Source organism: Bubalus bubalis, chromosome 12, assembly GCF_019923935.1.
Source record: "Bubalus bubalis isolate 160015118507 breed Murrah chromosome 12, NDDB_SH_1, whole genome shotgun sequence".
Lineage (NCBI taxonomy): Eukaryota > Metazoa > Chordata > Mammalia > Artiodactyla > Bovidae > Bubalus > Bubalus bubalis.
In genome coordinates this window covers 70197885-70223364 of record NC_059168.1, presented here as the reverse complement: position 1 = coordinate 70223364, position 25480 = coordinate 70197885, and the positions used below count along the sequence as shown (strand labels likewise).

General features: G+C 53.0%; 1 protein-coding gene across 1 annotated transcript in view; it reads right to left on the bottom strand.

The window, feature by feature from the left end:
* ALK (ALK receptor tyrosine kinase) overlaps positions 1 to 25480 on the bottom strand; it is a 737626-nt gene that overhangs the window by 19451 nt on the left and 692695 nt on the right. Inside the window, exons 13-24 of the mRNA XM_006061052.4 lie at positions 21301 to 21451; positions 16869 to 17000; positions 15958 to 16102; positions 13225 to 13407; positions 11919 to 12017; positions 11288 to 11440; positions 9725 to 9829; positions 7560 to 7746; positions 6821 to 6911; positions 6628 to 6692; positions 5085 to 5214; positions 618 to 715 (exon numbers count right to left, since the gene is read on the bottom strand). Coding sequence (XP_006061114.3) covers positions 618 to 715; positions 5085 to 5214; positions 6628 to 6692; positions 6821 to 6911; positions 7560 to 7746; positions 9725 to 9829; positions 11288 to 11440; positions 11919 to 12017; positions 13225 to 13407; positions 15958 to 16102; positions 16869 to 17000; positions 21301 to 21451 — 1539 coding nt within the window. The remainder of the gene's footprint in view (positions 1 to 617; positions 716 to 5084; positions 5215 to 6627; positions 6693 to 6820; positions 6912 to 7559; positions 7747 to 9724; positions 9830 to 11287; positions 11441 to 11918; positions 12018 to 13224; positions 13408 to 15957; positions 16103 to 16868; positions 17001 to 21300; positions 21452 to 25480) is intronic.

Genomic DNA, 25480 nt, shown 5'->3' with positions numbered 1-25480 from the left:
ATGTGCCTGACTATTTGTGATCCATGGACTGTAGCCCTCCAGGCTCCTCTGTCCGTGAGGATTCTCCAGGCAAGAATACTGGAGCGCGTTGCCATTTTCTTCTCCGGGAGATCTTCCCTACCCAGAAATTGAACCCTGGATGCTTTGACAGGCAGATTCTTTACCACTGAGCCACCTAGGAAGCTCAGTCTTCTAGATATGGAAACATTAACATGACTAGGACTTGACATAGGCGGGGGTCCCTGCAGGAGACCAGGCAGAGCTCATCCGGGTCTCCAGCGCTGATATAGATGTTTTATGATCCCACTTTGCTTCCCTGGTGGCTCAGTTGGTAAAGAATCCACCTGTAACGTGGGAGACCTGGGTTTGATCCCTCGGTCGGGAAGATCCCCTGAAGGAGGATATGACAACCCACTCCAGTATTGTTGCCTGGAGAATCCCCATGGACAGAGGAGCCTGGTGGGCTATAGTCCATGGGGTTGCAGAGTCAGACACGACTGAGTGACTAAGCACAGCACAGCACATGATCCCACTTTACATATGGGCCAAACAAAGCTCTGGGGACACGTAGGGGAGCGTCTGGAAGATGAGGGCAGAGCAAGGTCGCTTAGACTCACCGGTGGATGAAGTGATTCTCCTCTAGATACTGACAGCCGCAGGCGATGTCCCGAGCCACGTGCAGGAGATCCAGCATGACCAGGGAGGAGGGCTGGTTCTGTAGGAAACAGTAGTGACCGGCTGGTAAGGAGCTCTCAGGGGAGAGAAGGTCTGAAACACTAGGCTCCCGTGCTCACCAGGAGGTCAAACGCAGGCTGGTCACCCTGGGGTCTTGGCCCTGGCTGCACATTCGCGATCACTGGTAGATTTATACAAATGCACATGCCTGGGTCTCAGCCCAGAACAATGACTCCACCTCTGTGCGGGCGCAGCGGTTACAAAGTCACAGCTACCAGGTGAGTGGGGCTGGAACTCACACCACAGACGTCCCGCCCCTTCGTGTTTTTTTCTGCCCACTCTTCCACCACTATCTTCATAAACATTTGAATACCCTAAACGTACAAACAGGCCTGTGAGGAAATCAAGGCAGGGTAGTGTTGCTTTAAAATGCACTATTTAAATGCTTAAAAATATTTTAAAAAATTAACTTTCTTCAAGAAGATCTAGATCTGAAGTGGACTGAAAAAGCAAACCTTCCAGAAAATACTGGGCAGCTGAAGAGCCATCTCTGGCTTTCCTGCATGAAGTCCCTTTTGTGCAAAAGTGGCTGCCCGCCCCTCCTCGACCCCTCCCGGGACGCAGCCTGGCTCTCCGTACCCCCGTCTGGTGGGGCGGCCAGAAGTCTTTCCTGAGGGCAGCGCCCTTCTTGGTGTCTTCTCAATTCCTAACCCCCCAAGACCGCAGGCAGCGTCACATGCACTGTGCTGCTCGGGGCTTGTTCTACCACGTCCCCAAGGAAACTTTGAGGCTCCCGAGGCAGGGCCTTTGGCGTCCACTTCCATGGTCTTCAGTGCGATGCTTAGCTTGCTGCCGAGGTTCAGTGAACAAGGGGGTTTGTTGGTTGATCACAGCTGAACTAGGGTTTTCCAGATGCTGCCACAGATCAGGGCCTCCCTGGGACTCTTTGGAGCAATAGTGTGGGTCTGGGGGAGGTGGCGAGGAGTTCGTCTGGGGCCTGCTTCAGTTCCAGGGGAGATGACTCAGGGAGGGGAACATTTGCTGCCCATGGACCATCAGGCAGTCCCTTACCTGTAAGAGGGCAAGTCCCAGGACCTTTGATGCAACGTCCTGTGTGGTCAGTAGGCAAGCAAGGTTACCTCCATATTGACGATGAGAGGGCTAAGGGCTCAGAGAGGCTCAGTGACTCACTTCAGGTCACACAGCTAGTAGGGTGGAGCTGAAGCTGCCCTGAGCTGGGCTTTAAGGGTTTGGATTGGGGGAGGTGGGATTCTAGGAGTTAAAATTGGGTTTCTTAGGACAGCTTGTCTAAGAAGGGCTGGAGTTCCCATGGACTCAGTGCATGGTACCCACTTGAGCACAGATACAGCGCACAGAGTACATTTCAGTGCTCGGTTGAGCTGAGCTGGGCTTCATCCTGCTGGGTCGCTTACTGGCTGTGTGCCCTGGAGCTGACGGCACTCCCTCTATCCAAGCCACCGTGTCCTCGTGTGTGAAAGTGATGTGACACTCTCAGCCTCCCTGGTTGTTCTGAGGACTCATAGCAAGAGGCACAGAGTGAGCGCTTCACAGAGGGCTCTGCATTCATGGAGGGGGTTACTCCGTGGAGGGCGCTGCTGGGGACCTGAGAAGTGGCTCATGTGTTTGGCTTCTCCCAGGACCTTGTTAGGGTCAGAAGTACTGGGCACTTGGAGACAGAGAGTCCCCATTTCCTGGGGACAAGAAAAGCAATATATTTTTGAGAGAAATATTCATCCATCTTGCTATAGCATTAGGACTATCTTTTCTCTTTCCAGGAAAATTCTTTCTGTTCCTGCCAAAAAGGACCATTCCTAGTGCTCCTGGAGTCTCTTTGTGTCTTAGCCCCCATCACTCAGGACGCAAGGACCATTGATGTCTCAAATGTTCCATAAGTCTGCTGCACTGCAGGGGCTAAATCTTCTCAGGCATTAACCCAGGGGCCGCATTTATCGGGGCTCCCTGTCTATGGCTGTTCAGAACAAATTAACTGCGCCGATAATCAGTCTTCACAGAAGCAGATTGTCTGTAACCCAAGGGGTGTGTCTGCATGTCTGTGTGTGTGTGTGTGTGTGTGTGTGGTGTTGGGGGTCTGTGGATGCTGTGATAAAACCGATATTGAAAACGAGCAGTGCAGAGCATAGCCAGTGTGCCATCTGTATCCAGCCTGGGCAGAGAAGGAGTTGGAACCAGGGCTCTTTTTCCTTGATTTGCTACTGAATGTGGCCCTTCCTTTGGCACCGTGGCTGGAAGTTGCTGCTACAAACACATTTGCATGGGGTCATTCTGGAGGGCTATCATCCAACATTTCAAATCACCCATCATGGGCAGTAAGTACCTCAGGAAGGACCAGCTCATCTGAGGTAAGTGGGTGTGTAAAGGAGTAAGGAGGATACCTGGACTGCCACCAAGACCTGGGAGCGTGGCTGGCTAGGAGAGTCACACAAAGAAGATCAGGGCCAAGGGTTAAAGGGAAGATTTGGTGGGGGGATCCTGACCCTTAGAAGCATCTCTCTCCCAAGTAGAGTTGACCTTCCCCTGGCTGTGGGCATCCCTGGGGTGGTACCTGCAGCCAGAGGTTGGAAGCTGGCAGCAGGCTCCCGCTGTAGGCCTCCTTGAGGCGGCACTTGGGCTGGGAGGTGGTGGGAGATGTCAGTGATCTGTCTTCCTCCTGGTGCTTTGTTCTTTGAGACAACATCCAAATCATCATCAAGAGAGATATCTTTGCCTGTGAGAGAGGGAAGTACCCCTCCTTCAAGATTCTTAGTCTTGCCAAGTGATGGGTTCTCAGATTCCCTTTACGAGGAAGTCACAATACTCTCTTGTCCTCAAGCCTCAGGAGTGTCCAATGGGAAACCCAGAGCTGGACCTCCTCCCAGAGAGTGACGTTACATGTCAATCTGCCGGAAGCACTGCTGAGATGCTCAGGGCATGAAGCTGAAGGCTCTGCTCTGGTGGGTAGGGGTGGGGAAGCTGAGGCTGGTGCCCAGACCCTGGCAGAGATGCCTGCGTAGCTGGTGACCTTTGCTCTCAACCATCTGCCCTCACCTTGGCCCTCAGGGCTTCTGCACGGGGACCACAGGGATCAATAGCATAGCAGGCTGGAGTGAGCAAGGAATGAGGAGCCATAAGGCCTGAGTTCTAGTCCCAGCTCTTCTACTTCCTGTGTGACCTCAGCAAGTCACATAACCTCTCTGAACCCCTGTTTTCCTGTCTCCAAAATGAGGTGAGATCTGTACCGTCTACTTCATAGGGTGCTTTTGAGAAACGTGAAAACTCTGGGGAGGAGGAGGATGGTGCTGCAGACGAGGGTTATCATGAGGTAGGGTTAGTCATTCTCCCCTTCCTCAGGCCCCTTTCTCCTGCCAGGGGTGCTGAGGTGCACACGCTCATCCTCTCAAGAAGTTAGATTGGATTCCTCTTGGATGGTCAGCCAGAGGCTTGCAGGAATGGTGTGGAGGCTCTTAAGAGCCCGAGTGAAGGTGGGGATTGGAGCAGGTGTGACCTTCTGAGGTTTCCACCACCACTTTGGGTCCATGTGAGGAGGGTGTTCAGTCCTGGTCTTGCTGTGGCCGCATGGCTGTCGGCCTTTCTCTGCTTTCCTGGGGGTGGGGAGGGTACAAGTCTTTCCTGTGGTCCTCACAGTTCAGCAGCAACTTCAAGATGGCAGGTCCTAACTTAGGGGGTCTGCTCTGCTCCAGTTCCCTGGTCCCAGGACCTCTTGAAGACCCTGGCAGTGATGGGAATGGACAGCCGGCCTCTGGGCTCGCCCAGTGTGCTGTGTTTTATAAACCAGCTCTGACCAAGATGTTCTAGCCTGACCCTCAGAGTTCACATCGCAGATCCTCAGGTTAGAGGGGGTTGGCTGTCCTAAACCAGGTTGTCTAATAATCAACTGGGGGGAAGTGTGCATGGGCCCACCTAGGATTCTTCACCCCCGCGAACTCTAGCCCTTTGACCATAACATGTATGCAGCACCTTCCTAAATATCTCAGCCCTTCATTTTGATTGTAAAACTACAAGGTTAGAAGTCCCCATCTGAGAGATGAGGACACTGGGGTTCACAAGGGGTGGAGCAGAGTGACCTGCCCCAAGTCAGATGGTTGAGTGAGTGACACAGCTGGCGTGAAAGTCCCCCTCTGTGCTTGTCCCTAGTTTGGTTTTCCATAATCAGCGGGTCATAAAAACAGATACTGGCTAGAGGAGACATTGCTCAAGGCTTGGGCAAGCTCCCTTGGACCAGGCTCAGCCGTTGGATACCTTCTGTCCCTTCTCTCCTGCCTGTCCCCCAGATCAGAGCCCAGGGGCTGGCCCTGGCTGCCCACCCTGGCTCCTTCTGCCCCCTGCTGTGTTCCTCGGCACCCCCACTGGGAAAGGTGTTTCTCACTCACCGGACGAGGACGCGTCTCCCGGAGGAAGGACTTGAGGTCTCCTCCTGCCATGAGCTCAAGCAGGATAAATCGGGGCAGGGCTTGCAGACTCACGCCAATACAGCGCACGATGTTCTGGTGGTTGAATTTGCTGCAGGGCGGACGGGAGTAACCGAATTTAACTGAGCTGAGTCTGCAAAAATCTTAACTGGGCAAAGCTGGGTACAGAGTTATGTTTTCAGAACCACATTATGTAAAAGCTTTCAGTAAATACGGGGAGCAGGGGTCCCAGGCTGGGCCTAAGCAGAGGAGAATCCGGTTGCTGAGCAGCTGGAAGAACCAGAGGGCAGGCCTGGTGGGGGTTCAACACGCATGGAGTGTTCTTGCTTGGAGTGGGAGGCTGGGGAGCGGGAGAGAGGGCTGCACATAGGCACTGAGCAAGAAGGCTGGGATGGAGGTGGGCAGGGTGACAAGGGTGTCCAGGAGGCTGGCACCAGGACTGCTGGCCAGAAGTCACAGGATTCTCGGAGGAAGGCCTCAAGTGGAAGCTGGAGGGCCTGCTTCCCCGAGGGCCTGCCTGAGACCTGCCTGCTGACTGCGTGCAGAAGAGAACAAGGAAGAGGGCCACTGGATCCCACCGTGGACTCTTTGCGGGGGCTCTGAGAATTGGGTTTTCTTGTTAACGTGATCCTATGAGGACACGTGAGGCAGTGGGGCCAGGGAGCTCCATGTGGGCATGTTTGGGCAGAGCTGATGGACTGGGTGACCGTGCACCCAAATACAGTGCTGCTTACTTACTGCAAAGGAGGGAGACTGAGTGACTCGGGTCTCCTTCCATCTACTCTTCTACTTTCCAGGTTTTATTCAATGATCACTATTACATGGGCAACCAGGAAATACGTCATTTAAGCAGGAGCTGAGGCTGCCACGCGTCCTCCTACAGACACAGAGCATCACACATGCTGCTCTGGCCTCATTCCCTTGGCCGCTTCCGCCAAGGCCTCCCTAGCCTGTCAGGATGTTTGGGGCTCCCCTGTGCACCAGGAGGCCATGAACCTGGCCAGCTCTCAAGGTCGAACCTCTGCTGTCTGAGCCTTGGACACTGTGGCTCCCAGTGGTGGGCCTCAGATCCACCAGCTGAAGGGTCGGGCCAGCTGGGTGGACCAGGGGTGGGCACCTTCCATCACATGGGGGCCCATTTCCTTTACTTGAGAGTTGGGAGCTGGGATGGGTGAAGGATCTGGTGGAAGAGTTACCTGGAGGAAGATTGTATTTTCCACTGTCAACAACCAGCATGCTCTGTTTCTTAAGAAAAGGGGAAAAGAACCAATGGGTGACACAGAGGTGCTGGTAGAAGGCCAAGTGACATTGACTGGGGCTACAAGATTCTTTTCCCGAGAAAACCAGATGGGGGCTGGTCCACTCTGGTAAGATGTGCTAAGGACTTCGGGGGGCGGGGAGGTCTCCAGTTAGAGAGGAGGGATGCCCTGCAGGACAACCCTGTTTCCCTTGGAGATGTGCCTGTTAGAAATGTCTCGTGTCCCTCACAGGCTTGGGCCATTACCTGATGATCAGGGCTTCCATGAGGAAATCGAGTTCGTCCTGTTCAGAGCACACCTCCGGCAGCGTCTGGGCACAGAAGGGAGGGTGGGAAGGAAGAGGAGGCTGTGAGCCACAGAGGTCAGAGGCTGTCGGCAGAGGGCCGTGCTTACAGAGACCCCAGCCAAGGTCAGGCCCATGAGGAAGCCCCCTCTTACCTTTACAGCCACTTGCAGGGGGCTGGGGTCGTTGGGCATTCCAGACACCTGACCTTCATACACCTCCCCAAATGCGCCGTGGCCCAGACCCCTGTGCAGAGGAGAAGGTGTGATGAGGCAGGGCACACTTAGTGGCCACTCACAGGAGGCAGGGAGTCATGCACACCCTCAGGAGTAATGCCCTCAGTGTGGCTTTGCTCCACAACCCCCAGCCTCTATTGCTCTATGGGCAAGAAAGGATCCAAGCCAGGCTTCATGACGTTGGCTGATATTCCTTCCGTGAACACTTACACTTACTGAGTCTCTAATATTTGCCCGGGTCCTAGAGGTGACTAAGACGTGGATCTGGTAGGAGAGGACAGATGGCTGGCAGACACCTCCTGGGGAGCACTCAGTGAATGACAGACATGTGCAAAGGGTTCTCTGGGAGCTGGGAGCGGGAGGGGAACAATGCTTGGGGAGGGGCATTTGGGTGGTTTTGAGGAGCACCCCATTTCTCCCATTTAGTCCTCCTGTCATTGTTCCAACCCCATAAGTTAGATAATTAAATAATTAGACCCCCAAATGGCCCTGGACATTAAACCTTCTCCCCCCGGGAGGGCTGGGGGTGCTCCGAGGGGTGGCGCTGCTGGCCTCTTGTTGTCGGAGGAATCTGTGGTCCAGGGATGACATCTGGCCGCCTAGAACTCTCCCTTCTCTGCCTCCCCCATCTTCCACTGCCCCAGAAGACAGCACTCACCGGATGAGGGTGATGTTTTTCCGTGGCACCTCCTTCAGGTCACTGATGGAGGAGGTCTTGCCAGCAAAACAATAGTTGGGATTGTAGTCGGTCATGATGGTGGAGGTGCGGAGCTTGCTCAGCTTGTACTCTGGGCTCTGCAGCTCCATCTGCATGGCTTGCAGCTCCTGGTGCTTCCGGCGGTACACTGCAGACAGATGGCGGTCCATACAAGGTGGCCTGGGCCAGGCCACCTCCTCCAGGTAGCCTTCCTGAATCTCTAGCTCCTCCGCTGGGGTCTAAATCTTTTTCCATCACTCTTAGTCATACTAACAAAATGATTATAGATGTGAAATTATATTTTTCATTGAAAGATTAAAGCAAATTAAAGCTTAAAATCATATGAATGAAAAGATTTATTGTATCATGCAAGGGCAGAGGCACATTAGCTTGGGTCCTCTGAGAAGCAGACCCAGGACAGAATTAGAAGTGCAAGGATTTCATTTGGGGAAATGCCTATGAGAGATGATCCAGGGGGAATCCAGGAAGGCTGGGAAGCTACTAGACTGTTTTGACTCCATGTGAAGGAGAGGGTGAGGGAAGGTTGAGCAAAGACCCTAGATGGCCATTCAGTCTAAAAAGGTTCCAGCAAGGCTGTTGGGAAGTTCTGGAGTCAAAGTGGGCCATCAGAGGAGTCCCAGGCCTCCAGGAGGGGGCTTGCCTTAGTTGCCCTGCTCTGCCCAGGTGCTGCATGAGGCAAACATGGCAATAGACTTGAGAGTACAGCTGGGGCTCTTGGTCACCTGTGTTTCCTACAGATGAAGAACCACCAAGCCACATAGCTGGAGACAACTGCAGAGTGGAAGGTCTCTAAACTGGCTCTAAGCTGGTGCCCGAGGACCTGAGTTCTAATTCCACCTTTGATACTTACAAGCTGTGACCCTGACAAGTGACATGTGACCTCTTTGGATCTCAGTCTCTTTCTCTGTAAGCAGGGACAGTAACGCCTGCCCTGTCCCCTAAACCTCCACTCCCCATCCCCTGGGATTGTGATAATGAAATGAATTCACCAAAACAGAATAGTTTCAGAGGGAATTCCCTGGCTGTCCAGTGGATGGGACTCAGTGGTCTCACTGCTGGGCCTGAGTTCAATCTCTGGTCAGGGAACTTAGATCCCACATGCCGAGTAATGCAGTCAAAAGAAATGGTTTTGGAAAGTTCTAAAGAGCTCCCCAATGCAAGTGACCACTATCACTGTTATTACTAGATGTGAGAGCATTCTGTATATAAGGCAAGCTGCATGGGAGGTGATTCACAGGGTGGATTCTGCTTTTAAAGCTCGGCCCCACCTCTTACGGGCCAGGGCAAGTAAGTCAACTTCTGTGCACTCAGTTCCTCCTCTATGAAACATGCCAACTGTGATCACAGGGTTCTTTGAGGGTTTAGTGAACTAAAATGTGTTACTCGCTCAGCGTGTGGTGAGTGTGCAACAAGGTAGCTCTTGTCGTCCTGCTCTTTGCAGGATGGTGTCATGGGAATCACAAAGGTCCACTGAGAACAGGGAATCCCTGTCCACCCCCAGACTCCCCCAGCCCCATGGGGCTGGCCTCAGAGTGCTGCCTGGAGCCTTTCCTTTCCTTTCCTTCTGCCTCCCCTCAAGTCTCTGCCCACCTACCCCAGGCATTTCCAGCAGAAAGAGCCTGGCTGGGCGCTCTATGATGTGCAGATCAGTGCCCCTTGGCTCACAGGCCTAATGGGAAACACTGAGAAACCAGCTCTGCATTCTCTGTGGAAGGGGGAAGGGTGGACTGGAGGTGTGAACCAGACTAGAAGAGTCCGCTGAAGCCCATGTCTGATGAGAGCTAAACTGAGGTCTGAAGGAGGCTGGGGAGTGGGGGCGGTGGTAAGCTTGAGCCATGGCGTTCTCCTCTGAAGAAGACCCCTCCTTGAGCAGCCAGCAGGCTCTACACGGGGCTGAGGTTCAGAATCAGGGCTCCTAGGAGCCAGGAATGTGCTGGAGGCAGAAGGAGAGGGGCTTCTGCTTTGGCTTGGCTTGGGCTGCCTTCATTACCACCGCCCAGAATGACCCTTCAGCCTGAGATGGCACAGCCTGACATGCCATTCTATTCTGCCAGATCTTCCTTCCCTGCCCTGCTCTAGAAGTGCTGGGGCTCTGGGACACTCACCGATCATGATGCCAGAGAAAGCCAGGACGAGGGCGGCTACCAGGGCAGAGGTCACGACGGACAGAATCAGCGAGAGTGGCAGGTGGGGCTCCGGGGTGGGCGACACTGGAAGACAGCCCCCACAGGGCACGGATGACCACATTGATTCTCCTCTGAGCTGCCCCCACATCAGAAAGACCCTTCCCAGCCCCGGACCCACGGACCACCAGCCTTCTCAGAGGATGAGGGCGTGAAGCAGTTTCATCCTGGTTTTACAACTTTCAACAGCTTTTGTGGAGAGGCACTATGTAACAGGGATAAATACCACAATCTTGACACTGATCTGAGACATCAACTGTGCATGACAGAATGAGGCTGGAAAGTGAGCCGATAGGGGCTGTAGAAGCGATTGAGGTGCCTTGTGTGTGCGTGTGAGGTCGCTTTAGTCGTGTCTGACTCTGTGAGACTCTATGAACTGTAGCCCACCAGGCTCCTCCGTCCACGGAATTCTCCAGGCAAGAATTTTGGAGAGGGTTGCCATGCCCTCCTCCAGGGGATCTTTCTGACGCAGGGATCAAACCCACATCTCTTATGTCTCCTGCAATGGCAGGTGGGTTCTTTACCACTAGCACCACCTGGGAAGCCCCTCAGGTGCCTTAGTGAGTGAGTGAAGTCGCTCAGTCGTGCTGACTCTTTGCAATCCCATGGACTGTAGCCTACTAGGCTCCTCCATCCATGGGATTCTCCAGGCAAGAATATTGGATTGGGTTGCCATTTCCTTCTCCAGGGGATCTTCCTGATCCAGGAATCGAACCTGGGTCTCCCACATCGCAGGCAGACGCTTTACCCTCTGAGCCACCAGGGAAGCCCTCAGGTGCCCTAGGTGACTACAAACTCAGTATGACCCAAAGATAGAGTGTGCCTGTCAGTTAGACTCTGGAGGCCGAATTGATGCTGTATCCACGAGAGCATTGGGCCCAGCGCGTGGGAGGGAGAGCTGGGTGCATGATGGTACTGACCACACCAGGCACCGAGCCTGGTCCTGGACATGGCATTTCAAAAGGGACGTGGACAACTGCAACAACAGGATGGGAAAGAGACATAGACTCGTGTCCCATAGACTGGATGGAAATAAACGGGCTATTTAATCTGGAGGAGACTTGAGGAGGAGGAAGGCAGCATGCTCTTCAGAAGCCGTGTTCAAAGGGCCACTACAAGCAGGGAGCCGAGGGGTGGAAGTCGGGAGGAGAATGGGTCTGGCTCCGTAACTCCCCAATGGGAGACCCTGTGTCTTAGGAGTACTGAGGTCCTCGGTGCTGGAGTGTCTGGTGGAGATGAGCTGACCCCTTGGTGGGGATGTGGGGGTCACATCCTGGGCTAGTGGTGGGACCAGGTGACTTATGACTCCTTCCCAAGCCATGACCCACCTTTCGCACACAGGTCTCTTTGCCTGTCGTCTGAGCACCCATGCTGAGGGCAGACAGCAGTGTCAGGAAGTTCACAAAGCTGCATCTGAGGTGTCCCAGAACCATGGAAACTAGCTGTGGCTCAAGCTCTGTGCCCGCCCGCCGCCCGGCCCCTTACCAATGCAGGAGATGCCATCCTCAGCCAGCACGGTCCCGTGGTCGCAGAAGCAGATGATTTTGTGGCTCTCAGGGTCCATGTGGCACTCGTCTACCTCGCAGTGGCTGCAGTTTAGGTAATGCTTAATGTTCACTTCCCCGTGGCCCTCCATCACTGGTGACAAGGACGAAGGGTCAGCCTCAGGTGGAGGCCACCCTGCACCCCACCTCTGGGCTCTGCGCTTCATCTCCAGCTGCCGGTCCCTGTTCCTACATCCCACTGCCACTGGAAGCACCGCCTGTGCAGGCAAGTCCCTGATGCATCTGGTGAGTGAAACTCAGAGGACCTGTAGGCAGGCGGGAGGGTCCACATGAAGGACCCTTAGATTGGCTGCCACAGGCACAGGGCCCATTACTGTTGCATTTACCTAGGGCTGACCTGCCTGGAGTCAGTCTTCTTTTGTGAACGTATCAGATCACGCATCCTGATTTCCAGAAAACTTGGCGAGGCGACCACTAGGAAGACTTGCCTGCAAGGGACCCACGATCACACCTGTGTGTCCTGGACTCATTGAGTAGCCCTGGGGTTTCAGCTGGGAGGGAGGGAGCACTGGCCCAGGGAAGCAGGCTCTGCTACTTGGCAGAGGGTGTACCTTTTAAAGCCGGGGTGTACAGGATGCCCAGTGGATTGATGAAGGAAACCCCGTCCTCCCCGTCCATCTCGGGGTCATTGTTTGAGGCTGCATTGCCACCTGTGGCAAACCAGAGAAGAGTTTAACGCAGAGAGGTGGGTGCCTAAGTCTGGATACACGTGCGCATCAGCGGGGTGAGCAGCAGGGTCGGGGGGGGCCTTGAGGGCGGGGCGGTGGGAGGGAAGGGAGCTCATGGCACACAGGATGCAGTTGGGGCTCGGTTCTGTAGCTGCTGGGTGTGTGGGCCACTGTCTCCTCCAGGGCCACAGTCTCCTCTGCTGCTCTGCTGGGCTCTCCCAGGAAGCAGTCCATGTGATCAAGAGTCAGAAAAGTTCTAGTCTCCCCAGGCTGGGTTGGCCCCTTGGCCCCTCTTCCAGGATTGCCTGAGGGGTGGTGCTCCTATCCCATCCAGTGAGAGTTGGGGCAGGGGGATGGGCCCCTGTGCCTTTAGGCTCCTGTCCCTCCTTTCAGCAGGGCTTGGGTTATCTTTGGGCTCCCCGCCTTGGGCTCCTCCCACCCACCCAGGGCTTGGAAAAGAAGAGCATCTGGTTAACACAAACATCTTACACACAGCCTTAAAGCGAAACACAGACAGTACATCACAGCGCGTGCATGCATCGTGTCCTAATCTGGGGGGCACTGGAGCCATCATCTCCCAGCCTCTCAGCTTCAGAAGGCTCTTCTGCTCTGCTCCGAAGCCCAGAGGAGAGCCAGGGCCAGGGGCCAGCTGCATGCTGAAGGGCTGGGCTGGGATTGCCCATGGCTGCTCTCAGGAGTAGCCCCCATCAGTATGGGGAATGGTGCCCCTTCTGGAAGCTGGTGGGCTGGGGTAGGGAAGGGAGAGTAGGGAGTCCCTGAGGCCAGAAGCTGCAAACCAAGCCCTCGGGGAGCTGGTGTGGCAAGGACTATGGCCAGGCCATCCAAAGGGAGGAGTCTGGCCTCCAGGGTTCTCATGCGTCCTTGGGGGTGGCTCAGAGAGGAGCCTGGGAAGCCAAGGCCCCTTTATCATCAGCTTTGGGGAGATCAAGAGTCACTGGGATCTTGATGCTGTCCTGCCAAAACCTCGAGGCAGGATGCTGGCTCGGGAGCCAGCACCCTACCTCTGGCTTGTTTGGCAGGCCGGGAGGAAGGCGTGCATGGTCACATCACAGTCCACACATGGGGCGGGCCAGGGGCGGGCAGGCGAGGTCTGGGGAGAGGACAGGGGAGGGAGGTGCCTAGGACTAAGAGGGGAGGGAGTGACACCTTGAACACGAATCATCTTTACCTATATATCCTCCGCCTCCTCCACCGGAGGAGCACCCCCCTCCACCCCCTCCGAAACCCCCTCTTGTCTCCCACCCCCACTTCTTCATGGCCTGGGGGCAGGAATGTCCTCCGGTGGCACCTTCCAGTAAAGATTTTCCAGACCAGAGCAAGGAAGTGTTATCACTCCAGCCACCTCCACCACCTGTAGGCAGAGACAGAGAAATACCTAAGTGAGGATTCCGGCTGGTTCCGGCGGCTGCTGGGTCTGGCAATGAACGCAGGGCTCGGTGTCTTCCAGGGGTGCTTGTTCCTATCCAGCGCCCAGGGGGTTTGTCTTCAGTGGGGCCTGGGACCTTCAGAGTCCATGGCTAGAAAACCAGGCGTCTGCCCTTTGCTGGAGGGAGACCTGCTCTGGCCACAGCTGTGCATGTCCAGATGGAAGCGGGCCGTGTACCCCTGCTTCCTGTCAGGCCTCTGGCTCAAAACCCCAAACTGTGCTCATTAAAGGACTGGGGTGGTGGGGGGGGACAGGCGGCATGACGACTAAATCTGTTCCTCTGCCTTCCCTCTGGGCCTGCCAACTCCTGAAGCTCCTGGCCTTCATGTCGTTAACTACTTCTCATCCCAACAAGAACAAGGACCAACTGTCAACACCCCACCAAGGTCACAGCAGTGAAATTCCTAGCAGCAATCCTGGATTAGGCACCAGATGACCCAAAGGGCTATAATTGTTTACTAGGCAAGCGCTTCCCTGGGCTGAGCCTTGGTTTCCTCACCTGTAACTTGGAGATAAAGAGACTCGCCTTATGGGGTGGACGTTAGGATCAAAGGAGAAGGGGAGCGTGTGAGATGTTTTATAAACCACCAAGTGGAGGGATCGTTGGACATCTCATGCAGAAGGCCTCACACCCCGAAGCCCAGGCAGGGTCTTGCCAGCGGTGTCTAAGTTGCTCTAAGGTCAAGAGCAAAGAGGGCTGGAGGCGGAGGCGGTGATGCTCTGGCTACAGGGGCAGCAGCTGGAGCTGTGCTTCCCTATACCTGGGCCTGCTCTGAACTCTTGCAAAGGGTCTGTACAGAGCTAGCTTGATTGCAACTTTATCTTAAGGCCACAGGCAGACCGCAATACATCTCTCCCGAGGCCCTTGAAACTCCAGGATCCCCACTTTGTATCCCCCTCTTGTTTCATATGACATTTCATGAGGCAGTTTACTCCCAGAGACTCCAAAACCCTTTCTGCTCCAGCAGAAGGTCGAGGGCAGGAACCTAGAGAAATAGCAGTGCCTGCGTCTGCTGGGACCTTAAGGGTTAATCTGCCTGGACACGTCTCAGTTCTTCGGGAGAACTCCTGGCCAAGGTTCTTCTGGACCCAGAGGGGGCAGCAGAGGAACGTGTAGGTGGGGGGAAGCTGCAGACAGGGCTGACTCTGGTGCGAGCAAGAGGGAGACAGGTTTCAGGAAATGAGGTCAAGGTCACGAATAAGCTTGGGTCTAGAACAGGGATAACCAGAGCCCTGGGCAAGTCATGGGGACCATCTGCCAGTTCTGGAAGCGGCAGGACTTCAAGAATCTGGCTTCCCTCTGCCAGCCGGAGAGTGGGTGTAGGCCTGTCAAGGCTGTTGTCTATGTCACGTGGTGGAGGGAAGGCCCCCTCAGCTTCATTAGCGGGAAGCGGGCTCTGGTGGCTACGTGTGGCCATGAACTTAATAAATAAATTAGGATGAGATGAGCCTGAAACCAAGTCTGCCCCCAGCACCCTACCCTTGCATCCTGCACATCCCAGCCTTCAAGCAAATGTGTGGAAAAGAAAACAATGGGTGTGAAAGCAAAAACACATCAACAACAACGTTTTAAAAAATGGATTAAGTATGAAACTGTTTGGTCATCCTGAGGGGAAAAAAACCCCTACAACTTTCAATGAGCTTCTTGACACTTCTGTAAAATGAAAATAATATGTCTGGAAAACCCTACAGGACTGTTTTGAAAAGAACATGCATGATAGATGTGGAAATGTTTCGTAATTTATTAGATGCTGACTGACATAAGGGGTGCTGTAAATATCACTGGGGTAATTCCTCGCTGTGGACACAATGATTGTTTCTCCTACCTCTTTCTCTAGCCATCTCTCAGTTGAAGAGAAAGTTTGAGTATTTATTTTAATTAAGCTCAAATCTCTAAATGACTTCAAAAATCCTCCCTTGGTCTGAGTGTGGAGAAAAGAACACTCAAAGATGAATGGTTGACTTCAGAGGAATCAGGGAATTCACATCTCCTTCAGAGCCTGTCCCCATCTCTGTGTGACTGGCTCTCACTAAGGAGGCAGACAGCCCTACCATGGACAGAGATTTTCTTTCCATGTGAGGAGTGTGTGAGCTGGCAGCCCAGGGCCTGGAAGTACAAACAAGCCACAGGGACCTGGGAGGCCGACCCCGCTCAGATTTCTTCCATCTGCTCATATCTAGTTGCATTTGATAAATCCCAGAGAGGGTTGGGTTGGCAGTCAAAACGCTGCCTCCTGCCTCATTTTGTCAATGACCTTCTGCAAGTCCAAACCCCATACCAGCAAGATGGCCTCTGGATCCCCAAGGTATGACTTGTCTTTCCTCTTTTGATCCCAGTACCAATATCCAGAGCTCCCAGCATCTCAAGGGCCCACAACTAAAGTGCCCACAGGTGTGTGATGGTGCCCAGCCAAGGTGAAGCTCACACAGTCCTCGGGGACCATTCTGGGAGAGGCTGGGCTTGCAGAGATTTACCTGCAGCTCCAGAATTGCCGTTCAGCCCTAGGACTGAGGAGTTATTCTCCAGTCTCTCTGGGTGGAACGTGTCTGTCTTGGCCCCATAGGCCCTGCCACCACCGCCGGCTGCAATGATCAGAGGCACCGGCACGCCATCCTTCATCTGCCAGGGGAGAGACATTCAGAGATTGAGAAGCTGAGCAGGGCTCCCACCCTGGCGACCCCTGAGCCATTTAAATGCTTAAACATGTCTGAGTGTCTGCTGGGTAGTGGGTGACATCTCGGTGGTCCGAGGGCTCCCATCTCATGTTACAAGAGCCCATGAGCTCTTCTGTCCCTTTCAACCCCCAGCTCCTGTATCAGTCCGAGTTCGTAAATGAAGCAAAAGCATCACGAGATATAAATGTCTATGAACACTGGGAGGCGAGGATCAGTCTTTGGGGCTGTTTATACCGCCCCTTTCCTGAAGCACTTCTTGAGCCTCAGGGATCTGGAAGCTGGTGCTCAGGGCAGGTCTCTCTTCTCTCCTTCCTCTGCATGCAGGGCTCTCTGCTTTGACCCCACAACTTCAAGATTAAGCCCTCAGCACCGCTGGCCCTGCAGGAGGACTCAACAGGAAATCTTTGTCTATCTTTGATGATATCAGAAAAGTCCACCTGAGGACACAAGAGGGCACAGTGGGACCCTCTGGGGCTCTGAAGCAGGATGATGAAGGCCTGCCTAGTGAAATCCGGCTGGGACATCAGCATGAGAAGGGCCTGCCCTTTCCTGGACAGACAGGGAACCTTATATCCCTATGGGTCTCCACTTCCTCAACTTTAGATGGAGCTAAGAGCACCCAAGGTGCGTGGTTCCTTGGTTTGTCCTGAGGATTCAAAGCCAGGATGCAGAGAAGGCACCTGCCCTGGGAAATGGCACACAGACCTCACCTTAAACACGTAGGTGGCTCCTCCCCCTCCTCCGCCCCCTCCTGCCCACTCGTGCACGCTTTTGTTCACGCGGATTTCTTCTTCTATCACGTTGTTTTCTCCAATGCAGACTTTCTGGATTAATCGGTTTGTCTGGAGAAACAAAAACACCTCAGGTTTGTGCCCAGGGTCCTCCGCCTCCCAGCAGACAGACCTTCTATGCTAAAACATAGGATTTGACCATCTCTCAGATAGCTTATGGTCGAGTTGAGGAGACAAAAAATACACACGGATAACTGTCACTCTGGGAAATATTGGAGAAGGACCACAGGGACCTCTTAGACAGAAAATGCACGGGAAGTTGAGGAGGGAGAGTGAGGCTTTGTTGCTGGACTGCTGAGCATGGAGGACTGCCTAGGGGAGGTGGCATTCAGTTGGGCCTTGCAGGATGTAGAGCTTTTTAAACACTCAGAATGGGAGAAAGTTATGACATTGCAGGGGAGGAGATCAGCAGGAACTCAGAGGGAAGGCGCTAAGTGGGGGGTATTTGGGGGAAACGTGTAAGGAGTTTCTTCAGCTCAGAAAAATCCATCTTAGGACAGAGAGGTGGTCCAGGACGACTTGTTAGGACCCTGTGGATTCTGAAGAGGGGATGACAAAGGCCCCATGAGGTAAGACAGGGCTGGAGGGAGTCCAAATGGGAGTGGGTAGAGGAGACTAAACCAAACAGTCAGATCATGGCCAGAAGCCTCAAATACAGAGAAGGAGCTGGACTTCATTCTCTAAGCAGCGAGAAGCCATTGAGGTTTTTTGAGAAGTTGCAGTTTGAAGCATAATGTAAAGAGAAAAAAAAAAAAAAAAACAAAACAGTGGGTAGCCAAACTTGGATTTTATTCCACCTGATGCAGACCTAGGCATCTGGGAGTCTCTGGGGACATGCTGGAAATGCCTGTGACCCAGAATCCTGGAATCCCTGAACAAAGAGGGTGGGGTTTCAAGAAGAGCTACTATGCTTGTAGGTCACATCAGCTGAGATGAACTCACCGCACATTGGTCTGACCTCAGAGGAAAACGAATTTTCTTTCACTTAATAGAAAAAAGCCCAATAAAACATCAAATTTTCATCAAATGTGGCTGGGTAACCAGCCAGTGGACATGGCAATTCATCTCGAGCCACTCCTTATGCTAAAGCACTCAGGGGTGCCGGGAATGAGTACTAGAGAAATTTCCAGATAAACAGCTGAGATGCAATTTGTTTTATGGCATTTTGGATTTAATGATGGAAATAATTTGATATTTTCTAGAGTGGATTTAGTGTGCTTGGAAGGCTGTGAATTGCTATTGTAGACAGCTGACATTTCTCCTATGTACGTGCAGTGCTGGTCAGGGCTGGGGTGGGGGCAGAGTGGCATGGAGTCTGCTGGAAGGAAACCCTGCCAACTGCCACCAGGGGGAGGCCCTGAGATGCTGGGGGGCATTCCCTGTGGGCAGAGCCAGGGACAGGGGATGGAAATGTGTGCTGCCATCTGGGCAGAGCAGAGCAGAGTTCAGGGTCCAGTCTAGCTTCCTGACGGGAGATTTGCTGGCCCATCTGCTGGATCTGCCTCCTCTGTAAATTGGGGAGCTGTCCAGGGTGCTAAGAAGGTCTGTCCCTCCGCCCTGCTCCTTTTCATCCTGTCCTCCATCCGGCAGCAGTGGGGGCCCCCACCCCTTGGGGAAGCCCTCTTCTTCTGAGCAGAACCTGCAGATGGCTGGAGATTGCCGGAGGAAGCAACTGGGCCGAAGGACAGCCTTTTGGTTTCCTAGAGCCCAGACTCATGGTCATGCCTCACTGCCCTGGGTGAGGTGACCCCTTGATTTGAGTCTCAGTCTGCAGCTTGCTGGGCCCACAGCAGCATTTGGAACAGATCACTTTTCCATGATTTGCTTTCTTTTTCTGACTTCCGCGAGGTCCTGAATACATTTGAAAGACTTGGGAGCTGGGTGAGTGTGGGCTGACCCCTCACAATATTTGCCTTGGGAGTGATGGGAGTGGTGGGGACTGACTTTTAGACCGATGGTTTTGCTGTCCTGGAGATGTTTGGAAATGTCTGGGGGCATTTTTGATTGTAATTTCTGATGGATGATACTGGCCAGGGATGCTGCTCAACAGGGTGTAGAGGCCAGGGATGCTGCTCAACAACCTACAGTGCACAGGATCGGGACTGAGGAATGTGTGTGAGGGATGGGAGGCAGGGTTCCAGAAGCTGGAGCCCATTCCAGGCTCTGGTTGGCCAGGCACACAGGAAGAGCCACTCCATGCAGCACCAGCAGAATTGCCAAAGCCTTAAGTTTAATTCTTAGGGTCCACTTCATTCTTTAGAAGATCCTCTCTACACACCATTTTTCAGCCTAGGGAGGACCACAGATTGAGGTGGTGCTTGTAAAAGGTTTTCTCCCTTACTTAAATGGGCCCCTGAGGGGAGTGGAGGTCTGGAGCTACTGGGAAGACTAATTCCTTTCCCCAAGCCCATGCTATGCCCAACCTGATCAGAAGAGGGGGCTGTCCTCTGTCCCTGGCTTCTCTGAAACTTGCCCTGCACATCCTCAAAGTCTAAGAGCAAGTAGATTGATTAATGGGGCTTCCCTCGTGGCTCAGACAGTGAAGAATCTGCCTGTGATGCAGGAGACCTGGGTTCGATCCCTGGATCAGGAAGGTCCCCTGGAGAAGGGAATGGCAAACCTCTCCAGTATTCTTGCCTGGAGAATTCCATGACAGACCATGGGGCCGCAAAGAGTCAGATGCGACTGAGTGACTAACACTTTCAGATTGATTAATAAAATGATAAAATGCAGCAATTCAGAGGAACAAGTAGATAACAACTGAATTAAAAAAGAAGGACGAAGTCTTGTGAAAAGACGTAACTGATTACGATCCAATCAAGTAAAAGTCCCTTGCAGAAGTGAATGCCATCTTTTTGCTTAGATGAAAGAATTACATTAGCACTCAATAAATTCCTGTGAAAATTACAGCAGCTTGTAATTTAATGACTTAATATATTATATCAGGTTGGAAAGTCTTGATTATAGCTGCTAAATAAAAGGGTCCACGCGTTTCTCAGGCACGAGGCTGCACCTGTGAAGCTTACTCCTGCTGCTTCGTGTGGGGTTGAGGGTGGGACCCCATACTTTACCCCTGGCTCTCAGCCTGAGACCTGATTCTTAGGAGCCCTTAGGTTATTCTGTGGAATTGAACTCCTCACCTTTGTTACCACTTCTGTCTTCCAAATCTGCTCTTGAATAAATTTCTGGAGAAGGAGCCCTGTGTCCTGGGTCCCAGAAGCTGGATCCCTGCCCCGGCCTCACCCGGTGCAGAAGTTCACCATCAGATGAGGGTGTGGCCTGCCCAGTGTGAAAACTCGCCCTGTGGATTGCTAAGTTCCCATGTGGAATAGCCAGCGCTGCTGGGTCTTGCCGCCCCCAGCACAGGCCAGAGGCATGGCTGCAGCTTTGTTAGTCCTCACTGTCTCCCCCTGCTGGTCACCTTAGATCACTACTGGCTTTCTTAAGTGCTGCCCTTGGAGCGCTCAGTGTGGATACCCCAGTGGGATCAGGAACCAGAAGGAAGGGCTGTTTCGGGCTGGAGAGGATGACAGTCTAGCTTGTTGGGTGGTGTGCTATAAGAGGAAAAGGGAGAAAGAGGGTAAAAACTGAAACCCCAGCACATTTGGGGCATCAGAAACAGGAGGCAGAGTCTCTGTGAGCATTATGAGTGACTCTGGACAAGTCCTTTCACCTCCGTGGTCTCCACTTTCTCATCTGTGAAATGGGGTTGGGGGAAGTGGATTACATGACATTCCAGCTCTGATTCTATGCTTAAAAAAACTTAAAAAAATTAATCACACAAATAATATGTGAATGCATTCTTTTTCTAACAATATCAGACATTATGGACAAAGTATCCTCAACTCCAGTCCCCGCTCCAGAAGCAATCACCATTGTCTGTGTCCTTCAGAACTTTTTCTGTGGTTTTATATACATATATTGGCTATGAGTCTGTGATTTCGAGCTGAATAAGACATGTTTGGTCTGGCATTTTCCTGTTTATAATGATACGGCTAAAAAAAACTATGCCCTTGCAAGAAAGCTTAGAAAGGGGGCTTTGACTCACACTTGTGCTGAGAGAAACAACCATTTGCCCATTTCAGCAGAACTCAGGACTTCAGTTTTAAGGACTGCTCATGAAACCCATGCCTCAGCCTCCATCCCCATACGGATGTGCAGCGCCCAAAGCCACACCACCCACTTTCTCAGGCACTGGAAAGGGAGGAGCATTTGCAGGCAGAACAAGGGGTGAGTCCTGCCGTTTTTGAATGAGAGCTCCCTGATGGGGAGTGTCTGGTGTTGGTGTCCCTGAGGGACCTGCCTGGGTCCTGGGGAAGGTGAAGGAGAAACTCCCACTCTGGGTACTTACACTGGGGCAGGCATCTTCCCCTTGCTGCCCGACCAGGATGTATAGCGTGTCGTCCTTCTCCAGGTTGAAGATGCCCAGCACAGACACGCCGTGGGACCGCATCATGGTGTTCTTCCCACCTTTCCCACCAGCCGCCCCATAGCCGGAGATGCTGCAACAGGACAGAGTGCATGGGCTCCTGCCATGGGGTGTGAGGACCAACTCCCTTCCTGCCCACCCCACAGCTCCCAGCAGGCCGAGCACACTGCCCTTGCGCTGGAGGGCTGGCCCCTGCATCAGCCCACGAGGTCAGCAAGGAGGGTCCTCTGTCTACTGTCAGGAGAGGGCTGTCAAGTTCAGAGAGGGACAGGAAATCGCCTAATTCACAGAGCTAGGAGGATAAAGAACTAGTAAGGGGTACAAGAGAAGGAGAGGGAGGAGGAAGAGGGAGACAGAGAAGAGAAGACAGGGAGAGTCTGCATTAAGGTGGGGTGTTGCGGTGATGGTGTCCCAGATACCTGGGGTTTCCTATTATGGATTTCTCTCCCTGTCCAAGATCAAAGGACTCGTGTGGTCCACCTTAGACAAGCAGCTTTCCTGTTCTTCATCTATAAAGTGTTCCTGAACGTTCCTGCTCCTCATCTATAAAATGGGGATGAGAAAAACCTACCTTCTAGCCCGTGTGTGTGGTGAAGGGTAAAGCAATGAGGTCACGTCTCAGAATTGTGGCTGGCACATAAGAAGCACTCACTGAGTATTTGTTATTATTCTTACTGATGGGAGTAGCAGTAATTGACTTGGTACAAAGTTTTAAAGTCTCCCCACAGGCTCTAGACACAAGGAGTCCCACATGGAATGACTGAGGAGAGTGGTGTTTACGAGCACAGACTGTTTATTCCCATCTCGCCAGTAACTCCTTCTGAGCCATGTGTGTGCAGAAAACAAACAACCAGTCATGATGAAAATAAAACCAGAGTGTGGGGATGCAGGGGTATTCCTGCTGCCTCTGAGGCTGTTGAGATGAAGTCAAGCAAGGATGGGGGACAAAGAATGCAATTGGTGAACTGTATGAGAAGAGCAGTGTGCCATGGAGACAGTTCCTGTGCCCACTACACGTACCTCCCCAGAGACTGGCTGCCAGGGAGAGGGGTCTGGGGGCTTCTGAGTCCCTGCATATTCAGATCCAAGGTCTTTTATGAAAAGCTTCGAGGGAGAGCTGCAAGGTGATTTTGTTCACATGCACACGTGGTGGCTTCTCCACCTTTAATTCTAGGAAATGTCTTGTGTTCCCAGCATGGGAGGGGGCTCCTGGGGGCTGTCCTAAGGCAGAACTCAGGCCTGTTCTGCAGAGACAAGCCTGGAGGGCCAGCTGATGGCTGACGTGGCAGTTGAGAAACCAAGATCTCCATAGAGAGTGAAGGAGAGTTGAGCCCATCATTCTGTCTCCAGGGCCAGCTCCCCTGCGAGCTCGTTGCACATTGGTGTAGGGTGTGTGCCTAAAAGGAGATGGGAGACGGGCTCCAGGCCCTCTAGGGGCTTACAAAGAAACTGGGGAGATAGAGTTATGACCAGAGAAATCTCCCTGTGGGAGTGCTGGGACCGGGGAGGCAAAGTGGAAGCACCAAAGGGCTCTGGGCTTCCATGCCCAGAGTGGACCATGTGTGTCCTCTCAGGGTCCCAGATTCTTCCCTTGTCAAGGAAGACCATTTATTCCTCTCCAAATGTACAGGCGCATGGGGAGGGTCAATGTCAGGAGGAGATAATGGGGTGAAAGTCCCGAGAAAGTGGCAGCTCTCTGAGCATATCAGGGCTGTCAGGTGCCCGGGGCCCAGGAGGGGCAGACGACTGTGATGGGCATGGCAGCAGCAGTGCTGGGGGCCCTGGCTGCTTTTGGGGGGTGCGGGGTGTGCATTTGAGGTCTGCTTTGTGATGTAGATGAAGGATGGGTAGGGCTCTCAGGCAAGCAGAAAGAGGTGGAGGGTAGCAGTCAGGCTTGTGTGAGCAGAAATGAAGAGGGAGAAAAGTCAGGGGGCTGGGGTAGGGAAGAGGGGGCTGGGAGGTCTGCAGAGGGAGGTAGGGCCGATTCCTGACCATGTGCTAGGCGTGAATGCATATGGCATCCCCCTCAACCCCCGAATCCAACAGCCAATAGCCATACACAGGAGCTGTTAGCGATCTCATTTGACAGATGAGGAAACCAAGGAACAGAGGGATTCATTGGACCATGCAAACCCTGGTCCAAAGCTCCACACTTCCCCTCCTGGAGGCCATCTGCCCTCCAGCATGCTGCCGCGGGTTATATGGTCTGAGAAGCGACTGGCCCATCCTGACTCACTCAAATTTTCTGCCAAACCCTCGGTCCCAACCCATTAGAAACAGAGAGGTGATGAGGACGCTTAAAAGGCTGAGGAAAAAGGAAGGCTCATTGGTGAAAGGAAAGCAGCAGAATCAGTTAGCTCAGAGAAGGCAGACTTGGGCTGGGGGTTGGGTGTGGTGGGAGTTGCAGAGACCCGGTCGAGTGTGGAGATAGTGACGTGGACGTGTACTGGCCACATCTGTCCAGGGCCCCGGGGCCTCGGCACGTTGCCTCAGAAAGTCATTTTGAAGGTGAGGTTTGCTTGGAAGACTGCTGCCCAAGAGGGAGTCCTTGCCCTGCCCACTCCTGCTATGGTTGAGAGGTGAGCTGTACCCTTCTCTTGCCTCTGCTTCATTTGCATAGTCATTTGCATCAATCTGCATGTATTATGAATCATTCTGAACTCTCTCACATGTTTAAATTTAGCCAAAGCATTATATTTTAGATGTTGTTTGTTCCTGACACTTCCCACCCTTCAAGCCTTCTTTCCTATTTCTCCTACCCCCAACCAAGTCTGAACTCCAGCCCCATCTGGGTATTGACCTAGTTCTCAGCAGAGAAGTAGATGGAAAAAGCCCTGAGTTCTGAGTCATATCTGGGCACTCTGTTGTCTGTGTGACTTGGGACAACTTGGTTAAACTATCGGAGCCTCAGCTTCCCCTAGCCAAGGAAAAAACGAGGAGAAGGACCCCTGCCCTCATGAGGGTAAGTAGTGGATTTGAAAAGACGGCAAACTGCTGCCAAGTGCAAGGACTCTGGGCTGGGGACATCGGGGAGCTTGGCACCCAGGTGTCAGCAGCTGGACTTTGCTTTCCTGTGCGATGGCCTCAGCCCCACACTTCTACCTGGACTAACATCTAGGCATGGGGAAGTGGCAGCTACCTGCTTGGACCACTTGTAGGGGCCATAGTGCCTCTCTGGTCAGTCTGGTGAGGCCCGAAATTCTACCACTGAGCTTCACTTCCTTGGAAGCTTCTAGCTATTACAAGGCCCATCTCTTCCAGGTGGCTGTACCACAGTGAAAAAAGCACAGGCTGGTGCAGACAGTTGTTGCTGTTGTTCAGTCGCCCAGTCGTGTCCATCTCTGTGACTCCATGGACTGCTGCATGCCAGCCTTCCCTGTCCATCACCATCTCCTGGAGTTTTGCTCAAACTCATGTCCATTGAGTCGGTGATGCCATCCTACCATCTCATCCTCTGTCGACCGCTTCTCCTGCCTTCAATTTTTCCCAGGATCAGGGTCTTTTCTAATGAGTCAGCTCTTTGCATCAGGTGGCCAAAGTATTGGAGCTTCAGCTTCAGCATCAGTCCTTCCAGTGAATATTCAGGACTAATTTTCTTTAGGATTGACTGGTTTGATCTCCTTGCAATCCAAGGGACTCTCAAGAGTCTTCTCCAACACCACAGTTCAAAAGCATCAATTCTTCAATGCTCAGCCTTCTTGAGGGAGAAGGAAATAGCAACCCACTTCAGTATTCTTGCCTAGAGAATCCTGTGGACAGAGGAGCCTGGTGGGCTGCAGTCCATAGGGTTGCACAGAGTCAGACATGACTGAAGTGACTTAGCAGCAGCAGCAGCAGCAGCCTTCTTGATGGTCCAACTCTCACAACCATATGTGACCCCTGGGAAGACCATAGCCTCAACTATAAGGACCTTTGTTGGCAGAGTAATGTCTGCTTTTCAACATGCTGTCTAGGTTTGTCATAGCTTTCCTGCCAAGAAACAGTTGTCTTCTGATTTCATGGCTGCAGTCATCATCCACAGTGATTTTAGAGCCCAAGAAGAGGAAATATGTCATTACTTCTACCTTCTCCCCTTCTATTTGCCATGAAGTAATGGGACCGG